We start from the raw sequence: 25994 nt of genomic DNA on the forward strand, positions 1-25994 counted from the left end.
CGCGCGAGCCGGGGAGCGGGCGTGGAGTGGCGGGAGCGCGCGTGCGCGCGCCCAGGCAGCCCGGGCACCGGGTCCTGCCTTTGACGGGAGGAGGCGGCGGGTCCTCTCTGTGACGGCGGCGGTGCCTGCTCCAGACACCTGAGGCGGCGGCGGCAGCCCCGCGGCGGACGCGGAGATGTGGCCCTTGGTGGTGGTGGTGCTGCTGGGCTCGGCGTACTGCGGTGAGTGGTCACTCGCTCTTGGTTCTGCGGCTCGTGTCTAACCGCCCCCGCGGCAGCCCCGCGGCGCCCGGGCGGGTGTGTGGGCTGCACCCTGTCTGGCCTGGCGGCGCCCTGGAGAAGGTGGCAAGGGAGCGGGATGCGCGGGCCCTGCCCGCCCCGGGTGTGGACGTGGGAGGGCCCCGCGGGTAATCGGCGCCCCCCTTCCTTTCTTCCTTTCCCTCCTCTTCTCTTCCCCCTGGGTGGTAGCAGGGCTCATCTTCCCCCGTTCTCCACCTCTGGATGCACACATGGAGAAAGACTTCAAACAGAGCACCTCGCGCAGAAATTAACTGTAGAGAGAAAGGGCGCAATCGGAGCCAACCGTTGGCAGCTGTTAGGGTCCCCCCTCTTTCTCACCCCTCTTCCTTCTCAGTGCTTTAAACGCATTTGAGGTTGAAGGAGGAAGAGTGGGAGGGCCCGAGCCTTTTGCGATGAAAGTGCGCATTTTGGCGAAGTCTTTGAGAAGGGGTTTCTCCGGTTTGCCCTCCCACAGGAATACAGGAGTTACGGGGACGTAAAGGACAAATTAAGTTTCCTTTCCAACCTAGCATTTAATCAGAATAATCTTTTGGCTGCCTTTTTTTTTTTTTTTTTTTACCCTAGAAATAAGCTTCTTCGATGGAAACTCTTTTCTCACTACCCCCAAGCCCCCTCAACCCTTTAATACAGTCCAAATTGCACGTTCAAGTTTTCTTACTGTATTTAGGGGAGCATTTTTAAAAGTAATCTAGATTTCGCTTGAAGTATGAAGACAGTAACCCCTAGTCAAAATTATATTTGCGGCAGGGTGGGATTCGTGTCTTTCGACTCCAAAGGCTTTTTGCCCCCCACCCCCAAGCTTTTAGAATCCGTTTCGCTTTTTGCCTTTTTAAAACGTGTGCTTCGTCTGTAAAATTGAGGAAGGAATACGAATTTTCGTGGCTCTATAGTGCCTGTCATACTTTACATCTATAGAGCCTCTTGAATTAGAGTTAACAGTAACAAGGTATCGTTACATTTGATTCTAGAATGCTGAATTAATTAGATTTTAAACGGCATATTAGCCTCATTGTGCCATTCAAAAAGGCTGTGACTTCAAGTTATTTCCTAAATGCCCTTAAGTCCAGGCTTACCACTTTTCCCACTCTCTGAAACCTCCTGGGATGTCGGAGCTGTTAATAATCAATCTCTATTATCTAAAGGGTTGATATTAGGTAAGGCAGTGTTTCCTGTTATCGTACTTAACAGTTTGTTGTCCATTACTATGATTATAGCTCACATAATACTGCTTTCAGAAACCTGTTGTACGATCAGAAAGCCTTATATCAAAACTCATTATAAATTTATAATAAAATATTTCAATTCAGACCATTGGTCTCAAAGCCAGTTTGGAGCATAAAAAGTGTAAATCATGTACAGTTTTAAAAACAGGGATCCTATTTTCAAGTGGATTAGAAAGAACTGCTAGAATGGCACTTTTGGGGATAGAGAGTGTTAGGCCTCCTCTAGTAACAGGTATGATCTGTATAATTAGCATTCATTACATACAATATTAATATACTCAAGTCCCTGTGGAGTCATAGAATTCAGAATTTATAGTATTTTATTGTACTTAGTTAATAATAACCTGAAAAAAAAATAGAGGCTTTATGCACTTGAGTTCTGTTAAGTGTTGAATGTAAAACTGGAAGAGATAGTGTTTGTCATAAGATATAATGGATTTTTGTGCATGTGTGTTTAATATGTAGTTAAAAGAACATGTATGAGGAGATGTTAACAGTCTCAGAACACAGGTAGTTATAAACCCAAAGTGTTTGAGAGACTGAAATTAGATTCTAGAATGAATATGGAAGTCATAGATTTGTATGTTTATTTCTACTCAAGTTTGATTTTACTTTCAGTTTCATTTATAAATGATTGGTAATCAAAGCTATTTCCTGGTAGCCACTACAGTTTCAGTTGACTTTTATAGTAAAGAAAGTTATCTAAAATGCCCATTCCTTCTAATTACTGGCAAAATACAGCATCCTGTATTGGTTTACAAGATGCAGAATGAATTACTATTCTCCTTTCCTCCCCCCCATATGTCCAATTATACATTGTTTGAAAGCACATCAGCAGTTTCAGTGGTATTCACTAACTGATAAATAAAACATTACTCAAATAATGACAGTGATATGAACTGTCTTTTCAGAAGTTGAATGATTTTTCTTTGTTCAAAGTAAGTTTTTAAAAGCAAGGGGACACATGATTAAAAACATTTTTCTTGTCTAAGTCTAGTAGTACTTTGGCTTGCTTGAACAAAAATGTTTTCTTTTCTCCTTAAGAATATATTACTTTTAACCACAGTTTGCCATTTTAGGGAAGTAAATGCCTATTTAATAGTACTTATTTCCGGGGGCTGCCCAGCAGTCTGGAGGCAGTGTGCTAAAGCATTACACTAAATGCCTACCATTAGGACACTTGCTCATGCTGTCATCTGTATTTTGGCAGATGTTTTATCTTTGCCATTGAGTTGTTAATGGAGATTTGAAAGGCCAGGTTCTAAAGATGAAAAATAGGTGGTTTTCCTCAAATTGATAAGCGTTCTAAACCCAAAATACTCACATTATTGAAACTGGGTTTGTATTCCTTAATGTTAATTCAAGTTTAGCTGGTATAGACATTATTGTTTAATACATAACATTCATGTTCTTTTAGTGACATAATTTACATAAAACTGTTTTAAGTATGTTTTAGGCTTTTGCTGTCATAGCTTTTTATACAAGATTAAAATTTCTGTATTTTTATATCTTGTGCCTCAGCCTAATATAATGCACTCTTGGGTTGTGATAAAGCAACTTTCACTTTGTGTAGTAGTGCTGATATTTCTTCTGTGATAAAATAACAGGAATGATAGTGTAGGATCAATTTTGCTAAACTCATCATGGTACTAAAGTGAAAAAATGTGGAGCATCCAGGAAATTTGTTTTTGACATACCTAGACTAAAACAGTAGAACCTGAATTTTCCCTCTTTGTGGTTACATGGAGTCGAAACAGGAATTAGAAGCTACACCCTCCTCTGAATATTTCGTTCCATGGCCATGGATCAGGTGTGAAAGACTCAGAATCTGGTCAACCTCAGGGTTTGAGATTTAGATGAGTCTACATGCGTATTTGAATACATGTTACACTTATGGGTTAAAAAGCAGGGCAAGGGATTTGGCAAGGGCAGAGTCTGGCAAAATTGCTTTTTCTGTTTTAAGCAAACATGAGCCCATGTCGTGTTCTAAGTACTTTGTAAGGCCCTCTTGGCCATACAGATAAAGTTCAGACTGTATGCCTTTTAATAAATTAAAATATTAGTTTATAAAGAGAAGAGATTTTTTGTTTTCATACCTCAGTGGTACTTAATGTTTTTTAAGTACTTGACAAGGCGGTAACGCTGGATGTTATTGACTTTAAACTGCTCTGGGCCTTATAATACTAGGTTGACCACATACATTCTTACAAGGCCATTTTAAAACCTATTTGGGGAATTATTTTGAGTCAGAACTAACATGTGTGGACACCTCCATTTTACCCCAGACTTAATTTGGTCTCTCTTGAGAAGGATCTGACTAAATCCTCCTCAGGACTCCCATCCAACTGGATTCAGTGTGAGACCCCAGTTCTTCATACTAGGGCCTAGTATGGCAAACATTAGTGGGTAGGATTCATTTCTAGCAGGTGTCTTACTCCTGAGCTTTGCTTCCTGTACCTTAGTGACTGCTGGGGCTTACCCCATTCTTGAACATCCATTCCAAGCAGATAATTAACTTCCTACTCTACTGCAAAAAATAGTGATGTGTGGTGTGGACTCACTCAACTTCCCACCTACTATTACTAAACTTGTCTATAATCTTAGGCAACCTTCATCTCATTATCCTCCTCTACCCAGTGTCAGAAGTATTGCCGTTCACCTTTCCAGGGAAAGGACCACCTGTCTACTGCTCTTTCACATCCGCCATCTTGGAGACCTGCTTAATCAGATGAATTCTTCACTCTTGTGTCTTAGATCTTTCCCTCTCCATTGATTCCTTCATCTTAGCATTCAGACATGCTCAGGTTTTACCCCATATTAGAAACAAACAAGAAGAACAACCGCAAAACCTTGCCCTTGTCCCTCCCACTATGCTCTTTCCATTATGGTCTTCTGGCTCTGCTTTCTGACACAGCCACATTTATTCCGAGAGAATCAGTGCCTCTTCTTTCTCCCCTCCTCTTCACTTCTCCAGGGCAGTCTGACTTCTAATCCCTGGTCTGTTGACATCGCTGCAGTTAAAGAAGCCAATGATGAAACTTTAATCTAGAGGCTGTTTTTACTTATCCTACTTAATATCTATTTTGTCCATATTAAGACCCTTCTTTGATGTCTGCAGTTGGTGGTCTTTGCTGCCTCACTTCTCTTGCTTATTTTTCCACATCCTTGGTTTGTTCCTCTTTAAATATTTTGCTCCCTAAATATTGATGTTCCCTAACATTTTATTCTCTGGTACCTACTGTATTTGCTGTGCAGGGACTCTCTGGGTGATCTTGTTTAGGCTCACAGTTTCAGTTACCAGCTGTATTCTTGCTGATTCCCAAGTCATTGTAGCTCTGACCTTTCTTCTTAAATCCAGATCTACTGGACATCTCCATTTCACTGTACCCACAGGTACTTTAATACTCAACCTATTACATATTGAAAGATTATTCACCCCTAAATCTCTTAAATCTGTTTTCTCTATAGTTAATCTATTTCTAACTAGTTGTACATTCTATTTTAGTTAATAACTGTAATTCTTCTCCCTTAACCTCCCACATCTGACTTATGTTGATTTTATTTCTTTGTTTTTTACTATAATTTTTGGCCTTCTCACCAGTTGTCATTTTCCTGGACTTTTGCAGTGATCTCTTAATGGATCTCCTTTCCCATCTCCCTTCCCACCCTCAATTTAACCTTCCTGCTGCTGTATTATTTTTTTAAATGCAAGAAAACCTGAGTGGTTTGCTATTGCTTGTGTTATCAACTTCATACTCCTCAGAATGACATTCAAGGAAGCCTTTACAATATTTCTTAACCATCTTTTGCAGCCCCCTTTCCTAGGACTCACTTGAATAATCTTCTGCTTCTGGTTATTCACTTTTTTTATTCTTCTATACCCATTATGTACTCTGCCTAGAAAGCCCTTCCTTTTCTGTAATATTCCTGCTCATCCTTCAAGACCCAGTTTAAACATTACCCTGTAGGAAGAGCATTCTTAGACACATCATGTAGTTTTTAAGCAACACTTCCATCCAATCTGCAACTGACTTGATTGAGATTTTTTTATTAAAATAAGTAGCTACAAGATACCATAATCAGGTCTATAGAAGTGAAACAGTGAAGACTCTCTTGAAATATGGAAGAAAAATGAATCTTTCCTGATATGATATTTACATTTTCCTCTCTTGGGAGTCACGCTTTAAATTTTTACATTCAGAACGAATGTATTAAGTCCTAGTTTCTGGATCCTGGGTTCCACAGGATATGAAATGAAGACATTGCCCTTGCATTTCTATCTTTTGAACCTAATGGAGAGCTCAGTAAAGTAAAACAGTAATTACAAGCTTTGGTAGTAAGTGCAATGACAGCACTTGAACAGGAGGCTATGGGAGCAATGAGGAGGGATGAATACAGTTGAGTAGTGGCAGCAGAGGGGGACGGGATTGAATATCTCAACTGTGCTTTAGCAGGAAGAGCCAAAGTTAGCAAACTCAAGCTGCCATTTATTGAACATTTGCTATATACGTGAAAGGCACTGCAGTAAGAACTCCATGTCATTATCTTATTAAATCTTAAAACTCTGAGGTGTACACTGTCACTATTCACATTTTATAGAGGAAGGCACTGAGATACAGAAATGAAGTAACTTTCGGGAGTTCCCATCGTGGCTCAGTGGTTAACAAACCTGACTAGTATCCAGGAGGGTGTGGGTTCAATCCCTGTCCTCGAGCAGTAGGTTAAGGATCCAGCATTGCCTTGAGCTGTGATGTAGGTCAAAGCCTCGGCTCGGATCCTGCATTGCTGTGGCTGTGGTATAGGCCGGTAGCTACAGCTCCTCTTTGACCCCTAGTCTGGGAATCTCCATATGCCGTGGGGGCAGCCCTGAAAAGACAAAAAGACAAAAAAAAGAGAGAGAGAGAGAGAAATTAAGTAACTTGCCCAGGGTTATACAACTACAAGATACCAAAGTCTAACTCCAGGGTACGTTTTCTCACCCATACATTCAGTGAAGGTAAGGTAGGCTGGGGAACAGTTTGTGCTTGGAGAAGGGCAAGGAGATGAGAAGGCACTTGCATATCCATGGAATTGCAAGGTCATTCTGACTGAAGCTTAGTTTGGAAATGAGGGAGTAGAGAAGGTGGGGCTGAACCGGATCTTGAAGGACCTAGTTTGTATTCCATGCTAATACACTTAGAATTTAGACTAAAGTGTGTTTGTATGGGGGTGGGGGTGTGCTATTAAAGTATATTAGGCAAAAGAGTGCACATTTGCATTTGGAACAGTTATTTTGGGAACTGTAGAAAATACATTGGGGCTGGGGTGGGGAAACATTGAGGCTGGAGGCAGGGAGCTAGTTAGGAGGGTATGGCAGTAGTTCAAGGGAGAAACGATGACTGTAATTAATTCATACAACAGACATTGGATTTAGGAACTATTAAATAGGTTGAGCCTACCGAAAACCCTCCATGGCTGAGGAGGGGACAGAATCCAACATGATTCTCAGGTTTTGTTGACCACTGGATAATAGAAAATATGAAAATGGGAGGGTAAGCAGAAGGTAAAAAGGTTTTTGGACATGTTGATGGTGAAGTGATTGTAATACATCTAAGCGGAAATGTGCAGCCCACGATTGGCTTTCCAAGGTCTGCAGTTAGGGAGAAAGCTGGGGCCTAGTTAAATAAAAATGGTGTGGATAGTTGAAACTGTAGAGTAAGGAAGAACACTTGGGCCAGGAAGGATGGGGGCAATGCTGAATAGGAAGTCTTTAGGAACCTTTTATTGTGAGTCAAGGAATAGATTTCAGTAAAGAAAGCAAGCTGCAATGAGGTAAACAGAGCAGTAGGAGGAAATTGAGACTCCAGAAATAACCATGGAGGCCAAGAAATAAGAGCAAGAAAGGAGCAGTCCACTGGCTCAAGAATCACAGAGAAGTCAAGGCAGAAAGTGAAGCATGCACATTTAGTTTTCACAGGGGATTCTTGATGCCTGGAAAGAACTGTTGTAGTGAAGAAGATAAGGTGGGGACCAGGTGGCAGAGATTTAAGAAGTAAGAGGTGAAGAAATGCATTTAGATTATCTTTTTAGGATGCAAGGAGAAAGAGACAGGTATATGTGGGATTTTTTTTTTAATTGGCTAATATTTAAGCATTAAAAAAATTTTTTAAACATATTATAAATGAACTTGGGGGATATAAGAGGCCGATAATCAACCACTTTCCCTAATGTCTTTGAGGAGATTGATGAGTGCGGAGGCAGAAATGGAAATGAGGTCTCAGGTGAAGGGATTCCTTGCTGAAAGGGAAGAAGTGCAGGGAAGAAAGGTGCGGGTAGTTGGGGCTGCAGGTAAATTTATACTTGGAAGTGTTGGAAGCTTCTGGTTTCTTGTCTGGAGAACTCAATTTGAAATAAGAAGTAGAAAGACAGGGCTCCTTTGGAGAGTGTAGGATAAGCTCTTGCAATATTAGAGTGATTTAAGAGCTGTTACAAAGGAGAGAAATTTTACATGGAGCAGGTGAAAAGATAAAAGATTGAAGGCGCAGATGGGTGGGGTCTGTGACAATCTTCTGTTGTTCCCCTAGTAGCAATGCACGTTTTCTTAAGCATCTGTAAAACTGATTACTCTCCTGCCCATCCATAGCTTGAAGGATAGCACCTAAGACCTTGTGTTACGGAAAATATGTGTCCGTCGCTCGAGTGAGAATTCCAAGCTTTCTTAAAGATAATTCCTGCATTCTTTTCATTATTGTATCCCCACATCCTGTGTCATCCTATGACATTATTGTATCCCCACATCCTATGACAGGGTTTCAGATCAGGTAATTCTCAATAAGTGTTTGTTGCATTTTAATATTTCTGAGCTAGACCAGTGTACTCTATGTTGAGGCTTCTCTGCAAGTGTGTAGTAGCTGTTCGGGACTGTAGTATACGAGTTGGTTTGAGTTGGTGGTATTCACAGAGGTTGTAAGGTCCAATATTTTTGACATTTGATATGAATTAGTTTTCCCATTTCATTTGTTAATTTATCTGTAACTCCAGTATCACGATGGTTATACTTATCAGTTCCTATCTGATTTAGACTGCTCTGGGCATTTCTTGATTGTTGAGAGTTTACTCATTCATGGTAATTATCTATGTTCCTTTATTTGCTCTGTATATTTTAGATCCTTTCTTCACTATGCTGTTTCATCAGAAGGCAGTAAGCAAAAGAGAATAGCCAAATCAGATAATTTTTACTACTTTTAATAGTTTTTTAATAAATGTTTATAGAGGATGAAGTTGTAGTTAGCAGCTGGTGGAGCAATATTTTTAGACTATCTTTATTTATTAATTATTAGTGCAAGGGTTATTCAAATTATAGTTTATCCAGGTCAATTTCACTTTGAATTTTATTGACAGCATTTATTCTACTTAAATTGCTTCAGCTATGAAATTGTTTGTATTACAACAAATAATGCAGTGTAATCAGTGCTTTCTGTATTCTTTAGAAAATTCATTTTCTAAACTTAAGTTAGCAAATCATGGAGTGTTTGCCGACCACTTCTTACTCACCTAGAGGCTTCTAAAAAGTTTGCTGGGATAATTGAGCTCTTGTATCTCTTTTATTAAAGAATAATTTTTAGAAGGTAAAATCTTGACTCAACTGTAAAATGAACATGTGTCAAAGAATTTATTTCTTGCATTAATTAACCAGCAAGCCAGCAAGATGCTACAGCCATCTTGGTTTTAAAAGAAAATTGGAAGAACAGACATGTACATATAGGCAAGCAGGGATGGTGAAATGAATTTGTGAATAGATGCAACATTGGTCAGTATCCTCAGGGCAATAAAATATAATTTTTTAAATTCCTGTTTTCCATCAGGCAGAAGTCAACTGCAGAACGTTTACTTGTATTTCTGTGTGTAGGAATCATTTGCATTATCATCAGTTTTCTACAACTTAACGAAATTTTAGGAACAACCCAGTTTTAGCGAAAAGCACAGGCTCCTGTGAAATCAGATATTCCAAAAGGATTTGTCAGACAATGCCCAGCACTCCATTGAAAGGACTCCCAGTAATCTTTTTGGCCATTTCAAAATTGTTGACCATATTTTCTGACACTTTCTTTCCTTTCTAATTCCAGAATCATAGCCTCTTTCTTCTGTCCTCATACATTGTAGTCTCCCCATCCATGCTTCTTTCTCAGGGGAAATCATTCACAACTCCAAGGTTTTGAAGAATGCAATTGGAAGTCCAGGTTTTGCCTGGGGCTTCCTGATAATTTGGATGGCTAGAAATGTAGAGAACTGGGGGAGAGGTGAGCTGTGGGTGCCCACAGGGTTGATTCAGACTTCAGATTCCCCAAAATGTAACAATTTAGACCTGCCAGTCATAGAAGTTCTGGAGTTTTACGTTAAAATGTGGTAGTGCCTTGTGTTTATAGTATCACCCTACATATTTATAGCACAGTATTCTTTAGAGAGCACTTGCCAATATATTTTCTCCTGATGCTGGCCATAGTTCTATAAAGTATCTCAATGTTCTTTTTTTTTTTTTTGGCTTTTTAGGGCCGCACCTGTGGCATATGGAAGTTTAAATCAGAGCTGCAGCTACTAACCACAGTCACAGCAACACAGGATCCAGGCGGCATCTTCAAGCCACACCGCAGCTCATGGCAACGCCTGATCCTTAACCCACTGGGCGAGGCCAGGAATCAAACACGCATCGTCATGGATACTGGTTGGGTTTGTTACTGCTGAGCCACAATGGGAACCCCTCGGTATTCATTTTTGATCCTCTTACTTACTTACAGAGAGTAAGCCAAGGCCTAGAAATGTTAAGGGAATTGCTTAAGGTCATATACTGAAAAATGATAGAAGTAAGATTTGTTCTCAGGCTTTCTAAACATTGTTCAGGTCATATTTCACCCCGCATTCTAGCATTTAATTCAGTGGGCATTTATTAGATAGCAATCATATTCCTAAGGTAGTAACAACCTATGTCCCTGATGAAGGAGCACATCTTAAACGATTAAGCTTGATGTTTTATTTATATTTGTTAGTGCTTTTTTGGAGGAAAGCACCAACTAACTACTTAGGTGAAAGTGTTGATAAATGGCTGAAGAAGATGGAAGACAACTACAGTGTCTCCACATTTTTGCACATTTTAGGTGAAAGATGAGTCATCACATAGACTTTCTTAATCCCTCTTCTATAAAGCAACAGCCAGTGGTTTAGCCTATGGGAGAGTTGATAGGATATATGTTACTTATTAGCCATATCTACTGTTGGTTTCAACTTGCGTCTTAGTTTTATTGTGGGTTGTTTGTGGTTTCTCAAAGGAAGGAACACTTGTCTGTGCATTTGGAAGTTTTTCCTTGGTTTCATTGAAATGTGGGAGTGGGAAAATGCCATTCAGTTGTGTATAATCCTTTAAGGTACTTGCATACAAAATGTCTGTTGTTATCTGTATTTTGCTGTGGGAAAGTAGCCATACAGAATGTTTTCTATCCTTAGCATTTTAAGACTTTCCATTCTAGTGGAAAGATGTGATGTGATTCATGTGATTTACTTTTTATATTAAAGTACAGTAGAGCCTGCCACCTTTTTTGGAAATGAAACATAGGGATAGAGATAAACTTCATATCAGTTTAGCAAGTTCTATTTTGAGGAAGTGCATTGCAGTTTCGACTGAATATAATATTTATTTTCAGTGTAAATTTTTCTCATGGTAAGGACAATATTTTTCTACATATATCAGTAGGCATTAATGGTTACTTCAAAGCTTCCAAAGCCAGATACTACACTATATGTTCTAACATGGTTGCTGAATTTTTTGCCCAAGATGCGTGAGAATTTGTATTTTGTTTTACTGGGAAAGCATAAAGAAAAATTAGTGTTGTTTATCAGCTGCGCACATTAATATTAAAATAATTTGTTTCTTCTTTTCACCCTGCCCATCTTCTCTTCTCTGTATCCACCTTACTTGCTTAAGTGAACAATCTTATCTTAAGGATTTGTAACATACCCAGAATCTTATAGTATAGAATTATGTAATGAAATGAAACAACTTTATTTCTCTCTTTCAGGTTCAGCTCAGTTGATATTTAATATAACCAAATCTGTAGAATTCACCGTTTGCAATACAACTGTTACCATCCCATGTTTTGTTAATAACATGGAGGCAAAGAACATTTCTGAATTGTATGTCAAGTGGAAATTTAAAGGAAAAGACATTTTCATCTTTGATGGCGCTCAGCACATATCCAAGCCCAGTGAAGCCTTCCCTAGTTCAAAAATCTCACCATCAGAATTACTACATGGCATTGCCTCTTTGAAGATGGATAAGCGTGATGCCGTCATAGGAAACTACACTTGTGAAGTAACAGAATTAAGCAGAGAAGGCGAAACCATCATAGAACTAAAACGTCGTTTTGGTAAGATGTCTATAAAGTTTCCCTTTTATTTCTCTAGCAGCAACATGATCTTGTTAGAAAGCAGGGCACATTGGGGTTAGGAACTCTGAATCAAAAAGCAGGCTCCTGGAGGTCCCTGTTGGCTCCGAGGGTTAAGGATGCAGTGTTGCCACTGCTGTGGCTCTGGTTACAGCTATGGCGTGGGTTCAGTCCCTGGCCTGGGAACTTCTGCATGATGTAGGCCCAGCAAAAAAAATAAAAGCAGGCTACTAATAATAAATTTTGGTGCAATGTTTAGCAGCTTTAGGGTCATGAGGTTTTATCTTATTTGCTCTTCTACTTTTCACAATAAATCTCCTTTGTTGCCTATTAATTTGTACATTGTGTGATTCTCAGACTTTTAGTTTGAGGACTGTTCTATTGCAGTGAGCAGTTCTGGGGTCGTTTACTCTGCATTTCTGTTTGCTACCATCGAAAGTACTTTCTTCCTGTGATTAATTTTCAAATCTTTTGCAAGTTATTTAGCCTTTTTTTTTTTTTTAACCTTACACTTTGATCAAGGATTGACAAATCCCAGCCATGCTTCTTCTAGAAGAATAGATTAGGAGGAGAATCCAAAGATTAAAAATTAGGTTATCATGGCTGATTCTTGTGCTTAGCCTTGCTTTGGTATTTTTTTTTTTCCCTTGGCCAAGATGTGAGAGAGCTAGGGATCCAATTTAATTTATTTAAATTCACCCTTGGTTATAATACTGTGATTCTGCCCTTTCTTTATAACTTGAGTTAGTGAGTTGCATAAAGTAGTAAAGCTAGCCAAAGTAAACAGGCTCCTTTCTTTTCTATTCCTTGTCAGCTTATTTCTTCAGCCACCCAGAAATACATCCCAGCTTCCTATTTTGAAAGCTCTGTTTAGAATCACTAGACATGTTACCGATCTCAGGATTAGGCCATTCTTTGGGAACCTGTGCTTTAAATGGGATCAGATCAGTTCAATTAGAGCTACTATTTGCCTCTATTCTCTCATTTATTGTTCCTAAATGTCCATTACCAGATGGGGGATGGGGTGTTTAGACTGATAGAATGTTTTGACATTGCTTAGGATTAGGAATCATCAGATCTGAGTTATATTCTGCAACAGAACTATTCACCTATATGATACTGAGAAGTTCCATCACCCAGTCACCTCATCTCTAAAATGGGATGAAAATAGATGCCTGCTTTTATGTATATACAGTCTAATGAGCAACAAATGAGATCCCTTGTGTACAGGTGCTTTGTGAACCACAGTGCTTGGCAGATGGAAATTGTGTTCTTGGGGTGTTTATTTTATGAAGGAGGGTATCAAGTTGCTGAACACCTGGAGGTTATGAGAGGGAGTTTCGCGCCACTTGGAGTGGGCAGGAGATGGCTCAGAGTAGGCTAGCAGAATCTGGAAGGCTGTTCTGTTCAGAAATCACTCTTATGTTGTAACTTTTATTCATCTGATAATTGAGTTGGGCTAAAGAGCTTTTTTCTCTTTAAAGTATACCTTTCAGCAGGGATCTAATCTGGAATTGGATCATCTAATATGTAGTTGAAATTTTTTCTGAAGGAATGTGCGGTTTCTTTGAAATGAAAAGACATGGGGAAGCAGTAATTTTGGAGTGTGGTGTGTAGGTCACTGAGAGCTAAATGGTAAACTCGTGACAGAGGCCTGAAAAACCAGAAGATGGAATGTAGATGGATGGGAAAGGAACACAACATCTGAGATAATGAGAAAGTTTATCATTTTGTATAATTGTTTCATCTTTTTTTCCCAAAGTACCCCAATACAAATATGAACTGTGCTTACTTTGGAGCCATTAAAATAAGAAGGTATCATTTTGTTGTAGAGAAGGTAGAAAACTACCGGAGGTCTTTGGCTTTGTACCCATTTTTATTTTTCGGAATAATTATAGATTCACAAGAAGACATTTGGCTTCGCACTTATTTTTATTTTTTGAAATAATTACAGATTCACAAGAATTTGCAAAGGTAGAACAGAGGGGTGCTGTGTACTTTATTCAGTTGTCTCTAATGGTTACATCTTATATAGCTTCTTGTATTCAAAACTAGGAAGTTGACAATGGTACATGTGTGTATGTTTCTTTGTCATCTTACGATGTGTCTGTTTATGTAACTACCACCCCCACTGGGTTATAGAACTACTCCATTAGCACAGAGGTCTCCCTCATTTTGACCTGGTGAGCACTAATTTGTTCTCCACATCTGTCCTCTTGTCATTTCAACATGGTTGTGTGAATGGAATCATACAGGATGGAGTCTTTTGAGACTGGCTTTTTTCACTCAACACAGTACCCTTGAGAGCGATCCAAGTTGTTGCCTGTATTAGTGATTTGTTCTCTTTCTCTCTTTTCTTGGCCGAGTGATACTCTATGCTGTGGGATGTCACAGCTTGTCTAACCCTTCCCCTATTGTAGGACATCAGAGGTGTTTCCAATTTGGGGCTCTTACAAATGAAGTTGCTCTGAACTATCACGTAGAGTTTTTTAGGTGGGCATATTCTTCATGTCTCTGACCAAATGCCCAGAAGTGTGATTACTGGGTTGTATGCAAATGTATGCTTTGTTTTTAAGAAAACTGCCTCACTGTCCTCCGGAGTTGTGGTTCCATTTTACATCCCCACGAGCAACATGTGAGCGATCTAGTTTCTTCACATCCTTTCCAGCATCTGCTGTTGTCATGAACTTTTTTGCACCTATTTTTGACTGAAACACAACATAACAAAACCCTCCTCTGCACAAAAAGCTAGTTGGAGCCTGACTCTTTATAGTGGAATAAAAATTTATTGTGATAAGGAGACTTACCCATCATGTGGACTTTGGGGATTTAGGCAATAGAAACCATTTTTACAATGTTGCACTTTTTCACAAATATAGACATAAATGAGAAATAGAAATTGTTTAGAATTCCGCTTAGTAGAATATGGAATAAAGGTGGCCATTCTTTGTGCCCTTTTTAAAATTTTTTTATTGTATTTTTTGTCTTTTTAGGGCCACACCCACGGCGTTTGGCGGTTCCCAGGCTAGGGCTCCAGTTGGAACTGTAGCTGCTGACCTACGTCACAGCCACAGCAATGCAGGATCCAAGCCGTATCTGCGACCTACACCACAGCTCACAGCAACACTGGATCCTTAACTCACTGAGCGAGGCCAGGGATCAAACCTGTGTCCTCATGGATGCTAAACCGGTTTGTTAACCGCTGAGGCACGATGGGAAGTCCTTGTGCCATTTTTTTGAACACGGTATTTCGGAAATACTGTCTATAAGATATAGATAGATAGACAAGATTTTATATACCTCTGTGCTTGTGTATAGTATAGTACCATGGAAGGAACACAGGACTTGAATTCAGAAAACTTTTTCTATACTTTACCAGTTTCTAGCTTAGGAAAATTAGGATAAGAAACTCAATCTATCTGACCCTCTGTTTTTTTATTGTAAAATAGGAGCACCATCTCCACAGGCTTGTTGGAAAACTAGTCTGGTCCTCAAGTTTTTTTTTTAATCTGCAAAATGGAAATACCATTTCCATCACAGGCTTGTTCAAAATATATTGCTTACTTAACAGTGATATATTGAGCACCTGCTATGTGCCAAGTATTGCACGAGGCTCTATGGATTCAGTGATGACTACGACACGATCCCTGCTTTCAAGGAAGCAATAGTACCAAAGTAGTGCAAAATAATCTTACATTTATTAGGAAACATACCAGATAGTTTATGTATGTGTGTCCTGTCATCTTCCTAAGAACTCTAGGAAACAGATAAAGGTCTTACTATTTAACAGATGAGAAAACAAGAGAGAGTTAGGGTACTTGTTCAAGGCTAGAGTCATAGCCAGGATTTTAACCTAGATCTGTTTGTCTTTAAAAGCAGTATTTTTACCACCACTGTATATGGTTCTGTGAAAACACCAAATATTAAATTTAAGTAATAATCATAAAATGTGTTATTAATATTTATATTTACAGTATTAATGATACAAAAACTTGGAGGCTTAAAATTTTACTGTTTTCTAAGTGAGCTATTAGGGTTTTTTTGTTTAAAAGTTCCGTTCAGGGGTTCTCGTTGCTGCTTTGTGGGTTAAGGATCCAGTGTTGACTCTATGAGGATGCAGGTTCTATCTTTGGCCTCACTTGATGGGTTAAGGATCCTGCATTGCCACAAGCTGAGGCATAGGTCGCAGATGCAGCTTGGATCCCTTGTTACCGTGGTTGTGGCATAGGCAACAGCTGCAGCTCTGATTTGACCCCTAGCCCAGGAACTTCTATGTACTGCAGGTACAGCCATAAATATAAAAGTAAAATAAAAGTTCTGTTCAAGTTTAGCAAAGTTGTCACTTCTGTTATTATCAACATGATATACGTTGTGTTCATAATGTTGACATGAAGGCATTTCAAGATTCTTGTGTTAGTTTTCTAGTTGTGTACTAATAACTACAAATGTTGCAGCTTTAAACAACACCTATTGATTAGCTCACCATTTTGTAGGTCATAGTTCTGGTCATGGGATGGCTGGGTTCTCCATTCACTCTTAAAGGGCTAAAATCAAGGTATTAGCCAAGCCGTCTTCTCACCTGGGGCTCAGGGTCTTGTTCCGAGTGCACATGATTGTGGCAGAATTCAGTCCCTGGTGATTGCATGGCTGAGGTCCCTGTTTCTTTGCTAGAGGTCTGATGAAGGGATCTCTTAGTTCCTATGGGTTGTTCCCATTCCTTGCCACACAGCATCGCTCACATTTAAAGCCAGCTAGGGAGAATCTTCCTTTTGTTGAATCCCTCTGACATGTTGAATTTCCTCCTAGAAAGATCCCAGACCTTTTTAAGGACATATTAGATCTTCCCCCTGTCCTTTAAGAATAATCACCCTTTCTCTAATCTACCTGGGAAGCAAAGATTTTATTTTACCAAAATAATTGACTGTGCTTCACTTCGTCCTTTTTAGGTTTCAATTATTTAAGAAAACCCAACCTTCTCAATATTAAAAGAGCTGTTTAGTTCACAATTCTGTAAACTTCTAAATTTGCCTTTAATATATTCTATTATCATACTGGTTAAATAGATAATTAAGTGTTATTTTTTAATAATCTGTGATCCTATTCAGTCAAATGTTCAAATCTTTTGACATTTTAACAACCTCCCCAAATAAAATTCCAAATGAACACTTTTTGACCTCAAAGAACTTTGAGATTTCCCATAGGATTCTTAGAAAATTTCAAAGGATTTGCCTCTGACCCTGTAAAAGAGAGATGTTAAACTAATTATGTTTATTAGGTATATTAAGTTACAAAGAAAGCATTGTCAAATAAGTGATGATAAACCTTCTTAGGTTGTATTTGTATCCATGCAGGTTATTAATTTAAGTGTTCCAGAAAGTGTACGAATTTTTAAAATCTCATGTTCTAATATAATGTCAACAGTCATAATTCCAGTTATTCTCTTAAGATATTGTTTTCACTGAAATTAAAAAAAAAAAAGAATGATCACCCTTTCTCAAAGTCAACTGATTTGGGACCTTAATTGCATTCAGCAAAATCCCTTTTGCCACATGACACAACGTAATCGTGGGAGTGAAATCTTTCCTCTTCATACCCCATCCCCCTTCAAGGGGAGGGAATTATAAAAAGCTGATTGCGGGGGTGGAGGGGGTGGGGTGGGGGTGGTGGTGGCAGGGTTTGAGGGGGCCATCTTAGAATTCTGGCTTTGATTAAATAATTGGGGACTATATCCTAGCCAAGTCAGTATATTTAAAAAACCCCATCACAATCCTGAAGCATCAAGAAAATTGCAGCTTGAATTTTAGTGTCAGAAATTTTATTGTGATCTTCTTTTATGGAAATATAGTCTCTGTGTAGAGGTTACCCATGTATGTATTTGAAAAAGAGGCACACTCAGTTGATTAGAGTGATTTACTGGCTCTTTCAGGCCATCCCATTTTGTACACAGAGATAAGAGAAATGAGATCCTGGGTTTCTATAATATTTAGACTTGGAAGCAAAATTTCAGCACTTACCCATAAACCACATCTTCTTTGCCTCTCACCTCAGGAGTTTATTTTCCTGGGAGCCGCTCTACCTGACCAGGAATTGGAGAGTAATGGACATGGTTGTCAGCGATAGCTTTGGTGGAGTAAGAGTAAGATGTCCTTGGATCATCTTTCTTAATCCTGAGGTGGAGAAATATCTGCTATTGTACTTAGTCCATTTTAAACTTTATTTTTGCAGTGCCATCGAAGCTTGGAACTAAAAGGAACCTTAGAGAAGTTCTTGTCTCCCTCTCCCCTAGGGAGACAAAAGTTAATCATCTGACAATACTACCATAACAAATCAGTAGCTTAAAACCATATACATAGTTTTGTATAAAACTTTGTGTTTTTCTCCAGTATCTCATCCAATACTTGAATATCCAATTCAGTTATCCTCAAACTTTTCCTACTGTAACAAATTGTTCATGTCAGTGAGAGAAGATAGATTATAGCAGGGAGCTGCAGCAGTGAATTTAAACTGAGAGAATCATGGATACTGCCCTCCCCTCCCCACCTACCCCCCACAAAATCACTGGGGTAGAAGCTGAGAGGGGAGAGTATGTGAAGTTTAATTCTGAAATTCTGATAAGCTCCAGTGAAGAATCACTTAGACAATAATTTTTGTTCTGTAATTTCACCCTCTGTCACTGAAATATCTCTCACTATTATTTCTACATAGAGGTGTAGAGTCAGCTATTAGTCATCTAGTCTGTATCCCCATCTAAACCATGAATTGGCTCTCTCACACTCCAGGTAGTTGGTCATTCAAACTTTTTACGTAAACGCTAGACTTAAACACTTGACGTGATGAGACTGTTACTTCCCAAAGGATTTTAGTCTATTATCGGGCAGTTCCCATTCTTCCTAGAGTCAAGCTAAAACTTGCAACCCTGTAATTTCTCACTCACTAGGAGGGCTGTGGTATTTCTCTTCCAAGTTTATTCTCCTCTAAGGTAAAAATCCCCAGTTCTTTCCACCGTTGCTCACGGTTTCAGGATCCCCATTCTAGTCACTTTCCTTTGAAACAATTTCCCTGTTATGTCTTTAAATGTGATAAGTAAAACTGAACTCAGGACTGCATTTGTGGGCCATGTCCTAACTTTCCTGCTACTGCCTGATTCTGCACTACCTTTTCTGATAGATCCTGCTTCTCTGTAATCCATTCCCTTCATAGCTGCCAAAGAAGAGTTTAAAGAAACTAGGTCATTTTTCTTCCCTATTTGAGGCCTTCTGATTACTTGTCATTGCTTGTAGAATAAAATATCCAAGCTTGCTTTCTTTTTTCTTTGCTTTTTTATTTTATTTTATTTTTTTAGAGCCACAGTGGTGGCATATGGAAGTTCCCAACCTAGGGGACGAATTGAAACTACAGCTGCCGGCCATAGCCACAGCAACACCAGATCCAAACCACATCTGCAACCTACACCACATCTTATGGCAATACCAGATCCCCAACCCTGTGAGCAAGGCCAAGGGTTGAACCCACATCCTCACAGATACTAGTTGGGTTCGTAACCCGCTGAGCTACAGCAGGAACTCCCCAGGCTTCCTTAACTCTTAAGACTCAACATGATCTTAACCCCAGCAAACTCTTTCCATCTCATCTGCTATCATTAAATTCTAGCCACACTCCCCTTGTGAATCGTTCAGTTCTCAAACTTGCAGTTCCTTCCTTGTATCTTCTTCCCTCTCTTCACATGACAAGCTCCTCCAATCTGAGGCTCAGAGCCAGTTCCTCTCCCCAGAGGCCTCTCTTTACTACCCACAAGAGGCTGTTCTTCAACCTCTCTCCCTCCTCAAGCTCATGGCCCCAACTGGCTTATTCAATTTTGAACCCCAGATACTTAGAAAAGCACCCTACCCTTAGTGGTCTTTCAATACATATTTGTGTAATAAGTGAGAAATGAGTGCTCAGACCCGGTCAAATACACTCTTATTTTCACTCATAGATTGCTATTAATATATCCTAAGACTGTTGAAGATGTCCCATTGTATATAGAGGGAGACCAGTGCAAGAACATTTCATTGTCAGCCTTTCTGGAACACAACATCAGATCCTGGCTGTATTTTGAAGGTAGCGACCACATGATTTACTTTCAGCCCAGAGTCGGGGAGTGAGAGAAACCAAGGGGTCAAGGATGAGTCCAGGGTTTTGGAGACATGGAGTCACCGCTACGGAAATGGGGAAGACTGTGGGGGGATTGGTGGAGGCATAGGGCATGGAGTGTCAAGAGTCAGTTTGGAACGTGGTAGTTTAAGGCACTGGCGACCTTTAATTCACTGTGCTTCGGTTTCCTCAAAGATGAGGGGTTAATTAATCCTCATAAAATAATTGGAATAATTTAAAGAGTTAATGTATACAACTCAAAATAATAAAACAAGCAGAGAAAAATAAGTTGCCTAAGAATAGTCATTAGATCATAGAGCTTTTACCAAATCCTTTAGGCATTAGATATGAAAACCTGAGAGTGATTCATGAAGGTCTTTCCTGGTAGGATTTTAGACTGAATTGAAATGAGTTATCTTTGGTATAGGAAGGTTCTCAGTAGTTCAGTTGGAAATGAAGGTATTAATTCAGAATATCTGAAGACATCTGTCTCTTGGTAGAAATCTGCAACCATGAGAGCATTCCTCTCCCCACCCTGCAAAAGACTGTCTTTCATTCTATGACCTTTGGAACTTTTAGCTATAAACCAATTGAATCTCCACTATGTGTAGGGCAGAATGGCAGATTATGGAAAGGGAATACCTAAAAGATGGAATTTATAATGTTATAGTCTAGGGATCATTGTGAACATTTACCAGAGTTTACCATTCTAATCTTAACACAAGAAATGCATGGTTGGCATTATTGTATGAAAGTCCACGAGGTTCCTTACATGCTGATATGGAGTCTGAGCAGTGGAAAATTTGAAAGGGTTAATTTTAGAGGGACACAAGTGCTTGGTTTGAGCAGCATTTAGAAGTGTTCTTCACATAGAGACTTCCTTCTATATAGGCAAACTTTGAAATGCTTTCAGTGCATTTATTTGGCTTTATTGTTAGAGAAGAAATTTCACAGGTAAAATTATGGTCTTGAGAGTTGATAAGAGGCAATTAAACTTAATTTTTAAAAAGTTCTCAACAGGAGTTCCCATCGTGGTGCAGTAGAAATGAATCCGACTAGGAACCATGAGGTTGCGGGTTCAATCCCTGGCCTCGCTCAGTGGGTTAAGGATCTGGAGTTGCCGTGAGCTGTAGTGTAGGTCACCAGCGCAGCTTGGATCTGGTGTTGCTGTGGCTGTGGTGTAGGCCGGCGGCCACAGCTCTGATTAGACCCCTAGCCTGGGAATCTCCATATGTGGAGGGTGCGGCCCTAAAAAGCAAAAAAAAAAAAAAAGTTTTCAACAAATCTTATTTGATATCTTAATGTCACAGTTTCCTTTATATAGACTGTATAGTTATAGTCTCATTCTCTCGGTAACTTGTGATCCACTTAATAGAAGCTTCCTTAATACCCAGAATCTCTGGTGTTACTTTACATGTAAACAGTCATTTGAAGCCTAGTTATTCATAAATATATTTTCTATTCCAGAGTAAGTTTGAGAAAAGCTAAGGCTCACATCTATCTTGGTTTCAGTCAGAATAAGGTAAAGGTACCCAGTTGTACAACTTCCTCACTTTGATACGCTGAGTCAGTTTTTGCAGAAAGACTTCATTGTTGGTTTAAAGTACATTCCTGGCACACTGCACATACAGATATTTACCATAGGAATGACAACTAATAATTGTAGTTAATGTTTACTGTGCACTTGGTAAGTGCCAAGTTTTGCTTTAGGCCCTCTGCATGTATTAACTCTTAATAATCACAGCAGTCAAGCTGTACCAGTGTAACAGCTGAGGACCCTGAAGAGCAGAGAGGTGTTAATACTTTGTCCAAGGTCACAGAGATTCTAAGTTAGGGTTGGGTTTCAAAGCCAAACACTGTGGCTGCAGAACCTTGTTTTCAGCTCCTGTACCACACTACCTTCTTCCACAAATCAGAAGTTAGGGAAAATGTGATACAAAACACTTAAACAACTAGTTTCTTTTTTCATAAGTAAAATGCGCTATATAAGTAAATTACATATGTAATTTGTTTTAAGGCTAAAGTTTTAATTAATTATTTTTATTTCTCCATTTTCACAATGAAGTGTATTGTTGACCCTTCACCGGCAGGAGTTAAAGTGATTATAATAAATGTTAATTGTGATTTTTGTCTTCTTTCTTCCCAGTTTCATGGTTTTCTCCAAATGAAAATATCCTCATTGTTATTTTCCCAATTTTGGCTATACTTCTGTTCTGGGGACAGTTTGGTATTTTGAGTAAGTATTTATTTCTATTTTTCATTTATGTTTTGGTGGTTAAATAATTATTTCTGGGAGGCAGTATTAGTGAAATATTGTATTTAACCAGATTGTATTAAAAAGTATGTTAATGGGATAAATGAGACTATATAGTCAGTATTAATATTCTCCTTGAAGTCTATATTTACCCTCATAATTTGCAGCAGTTTACTTTTAATAGTCCTAAGAAGGTTTTTTTTTTTTTAACTTCTTCAGAATGAATATTGGGACTCCTAATAATAACAATACTTTTAACTCAGCTGGTTTTAATGTTTTTTTTTTAATTTTTTTTTGTCTTTTTTTTTTTTTTTTTTTTTTTGCTATTTCTTGGGCCACTCCCGCAGCATATGGAGGTTCCCAGGCTAGGGGTTGAATCAGAGCTGTAGCCACCGGCCTACACCAGAGCCACAGCAACGCTGGATCCAAGCCACGTCTGCAACCTACACCACCACTCACGGCAACGCCGGATCGTTAACCCACTGAGCAAGGGCAGGGATCGAACCCGCAACATCATGGTTCCTAGTCGAATTCGTTAACCACTGCGCCACGACGAGAACTCCGGTTTTAATGTTTACAGAGCATTTAACACACACACACTTCTCTTTAGTAGAGAAATGGTTACAGCCTACATTAATGTTAAGATAGGATGTTGTAGAAAGAGGATCGAGATGGCTCAGAAAGACCCTGAGCCCACCTCCTCCATGGAACACCAAAATTACAGCTACTTTTAGAGTAACTCTCTCAGAATGACCTAAAGACTAGTAGAGAAGACATTCTGAAACTAAAAATATAAAGAAGAAACCACAACCAGTTGAGTAGGAGGGGCAGATAGACATTCTAGTCAGGACCACACTTAAGGGTAAGTGGAAATAAAAATCACAACAGAGATCCTCCCCAAGGACTGAGGGGTCCAGTCTTATGTCAGGCTCCCCATTCTGAGGGTCCTAAACCAAGAATACAAGCACCCAGAATGTTTGACTTTGAAAAACAGCAGGACATCTCCTACATAAGGCTACTTCTATAACACTGAGAGATAAAATGGACCTACCTAATACATAAAAATAGACATAGTATTAGGAAGTATGAGGAGACAGAGGAGTATGTTTCAAATGAAAGACCAAGACTAAATCTCAAGGAGTTCCCGTCGTGGCGCAGTGGTTAACAAATCCGACTAGGAACCATGACATTGCGGGTTCGGTCCCTGCCCTTGCTCAGTGGGTTAACGATCCGGCATTGCCATGAGCTGTGGTGTAGGTTGCAGATGCAGCTCGGATCCCACGTTGCTGTGGCTCTGGCGTAAGCTGGTGGCTACAGCTCTGATTCGACCCCTAGCCTGGGAACCTCCATATGCTGCAGGAGCGGCCCAAGAAATAGCAAAAAAGACAAAAAAAAAAAAAAAAAAAAAAAAAAAAGATTAAATCTCAGAAGAAGAGCTAAATAAAACAGATAAGCAATCTACCTGCTAGTTGAAGGTAATGCTCATAAAGATGCTAACTGAACTCTGAAGAATGGATGAACACAGTGTGAACTTCAGCAAAGAGAGAATTAAAAAAAAGAAAAATCAGAGCTGAATAATACAACAATGGAAATGAAACATACATTAGAGAGCAGCAGTAGACTAGACAATACAGAAGGACAGATCAATGATCTGGAACACAGAGTACTGGAAGTCACTTAAATTGAATAGAAAGAAAGAACTTTTAAAATAAGGGTAGTTTGAGGGACATTTGGGACAACATCAGGCATACCGATATTCACATTATAGGGGTCCCAGAAGGAGAAGAGAGCAAGAAAGAGGCATAAAATGTATTTGAAGAAATAATGGCTAAAACTTTCCTAATCAGGGGAATGAAAGAGATATTCAGCTCTAGGAAACATAGAGAGTATCCAGAAACACTCAAAGAGATACACACCAATACATGTCATGATTAAATGGCAAAAGTTAAAGATAAGAGAGTTTTAGAAGATGGCAAAAGAAAAACAACTACTGGTTACAATCATGAAAACCCTCATAATGCTATAAGCCAGTTTTTTAAGCAGAAATTTTACAGGTCAGACAGGAATGGAATATTTTAAAAGTGCTGAAAGGAAAAATCTTACAGACAAAATTACTCTACCTGGCAAGGTTGTCATTAAGAATTGAAAGGAGAAAGAATTTCCCAGACAGGCAAAACCTAAGAGTTGATCACCATTAAACTTGCCTTACAAGAAATGTTAAAGGGTCTTATTTAAATGGAAAAGACGAGACCATCACTAGAGATAAGAAAATATATGAAAGGGGAGTTCCCGTCGTGGCGCAGTGGTTAACGAATCCGACTAAGAACCATGAGGTTGCGGGTTCGGTCCCTGCCCTTGCTCAGTGGGTTAACGATCCGGCGTTGCGTGAGCTGTGGTGTAGGTTGCAGACGCGGCTCGGATCCCGTGTTGCTGTGGCTCTGGCGTAGGCCGGTGGCTACAGCTCCAATTGGACCCCTAACCTGGGAACCTCCATATGCCGCAGGAGCGGCCCAAGAAATAGCAACAACAACAACAACAAAAAAAGACAAAAGACAAAAAAAAAAAAATATATGAAAGGAAAACTCACACAAAGACAAATAATATAGTAAAGGCAGTAGATTGTCAGTTTTAAAAAGAAGGTTAAATGACAAAAGTTGTAAAATAAAATATGAATACACTAAGTGCTATTTGTCTTTAAAATGTAGAAAGATGTAACTATAACAGCAAAAATGTAGATGGTTGGGGGAGTAAAAATGTAGTTTTCAGAATGTGTTTGAACTTAAGTGACTGTTGGGTTAAAACGATCTGCCGTGTACATAGGTCTATGTATATAAATCTCATGGTAACCAAAAACCTGTAATAGGTACCTAAAAAGTAAAGGGAAAGGAACCCAAACACTAAGGAAAATCATAAAACCACAAGGGAAAAAAAAGAAGAAAAGATCAGAGAAAAACTACAAAAGCAACCAGAAAACAACACAATAGCAGAGTTCTCTTGTGATGCAGCAGGTTAAGGATCTGGCACTGTCACTGCAGCAGCTTGGGTTGTTTTTGTGCCACAGTTTGATCCCTAGCCCAGAAACATCCACATGCTTCAGGTGCAGCCAGGAGAAAAAAGAAAAAAAGAAATTGACAGTAAGTGCATACCTATCAATAATTACTTTAAATGTAAATGGACTACATGCTCCAATCAAAAGACACAAGGTAGCCGAATGGATACAAAAATGAGACCATCTATATGCTGCCTGCAGGAGACTCTTTTCAAACCTAAAGACATTTATGGACTGAAAGTGAATGGGTGGAAAAATATGTTCCTTGCAAATGGGAACAAAAAGAAAGCCGGAGTAGCAATACTCCTATCAAGAAAAGCAGACTTTAAAACATCAATGAAGAGATCATTTGCACAGAAAATCAATAAGAAAACAGACAAAACATGATAGAAGATGATATGAGAAAAAGAGTATATGTATATATATAAATGGATCACTTTGCTGACAACAGAGATTGACAGAACATTGTAAATCAACTATCATTTTTTAAAAAAAGAAAGTATTGGCCTTAAATGACACATCAAATTTGGTGGAATTAATATAGAGAACATTCCATCCCCAAACTATGGAATACACACTCTTTTTAAGTGCACATGGAATATTCTCCAAAGTAGATCACAT

The 25994-nt window shown here is 39.1% G+C and overlaps 1 protein-coding gene across 10 annotated transcripts in view; it reads left to right on the top strand.

Moving 5' to 3' along the window:
* CD47 (CD47 molecule) overlaps positions 1 to 25994 on the top strand; it is a 59677-nt gene that overhangs the window by 467 nt on the left and 33216 nt on the right. For 3 of the 10 annotated variants that reach the window (XM_021068529.2, XM_021068530.2, XM_084987036.1), the window contains exons 1-3: positions 58 to 221; positions 11572 to 11919; positions 22217 to 22306. In XM_021068529.2, coding sequence (XP_020924188.1) covers positions 176 to 221; positions 11572 to 11919; positions 22217 to 22306 — 484 coding nt within the window. In that variant the 5' untranslated portion in view covers positions 58 to 175. 10 annotated transcript variants of the gene reach the window in all.

The sequence above is a fragment of the Sus scrofa genome, chromosome 13 (assembly GCF_054392235.1).
Source record: "Sus scrofa isolate SSC_HxYL_T2T_F1_AM1 chromosome 13, Sscrofa_HxYL_maternal_Yorkshire_Landrace_v2.0, whole genome shotgun sequence".
Classification (NCBI taxonomy): domain Eukaryota; kingdom Metazoa; phylum Chordata; class Mammalia; order Artiodactyla; family Suidae; genus Sus; species Sus scrofa.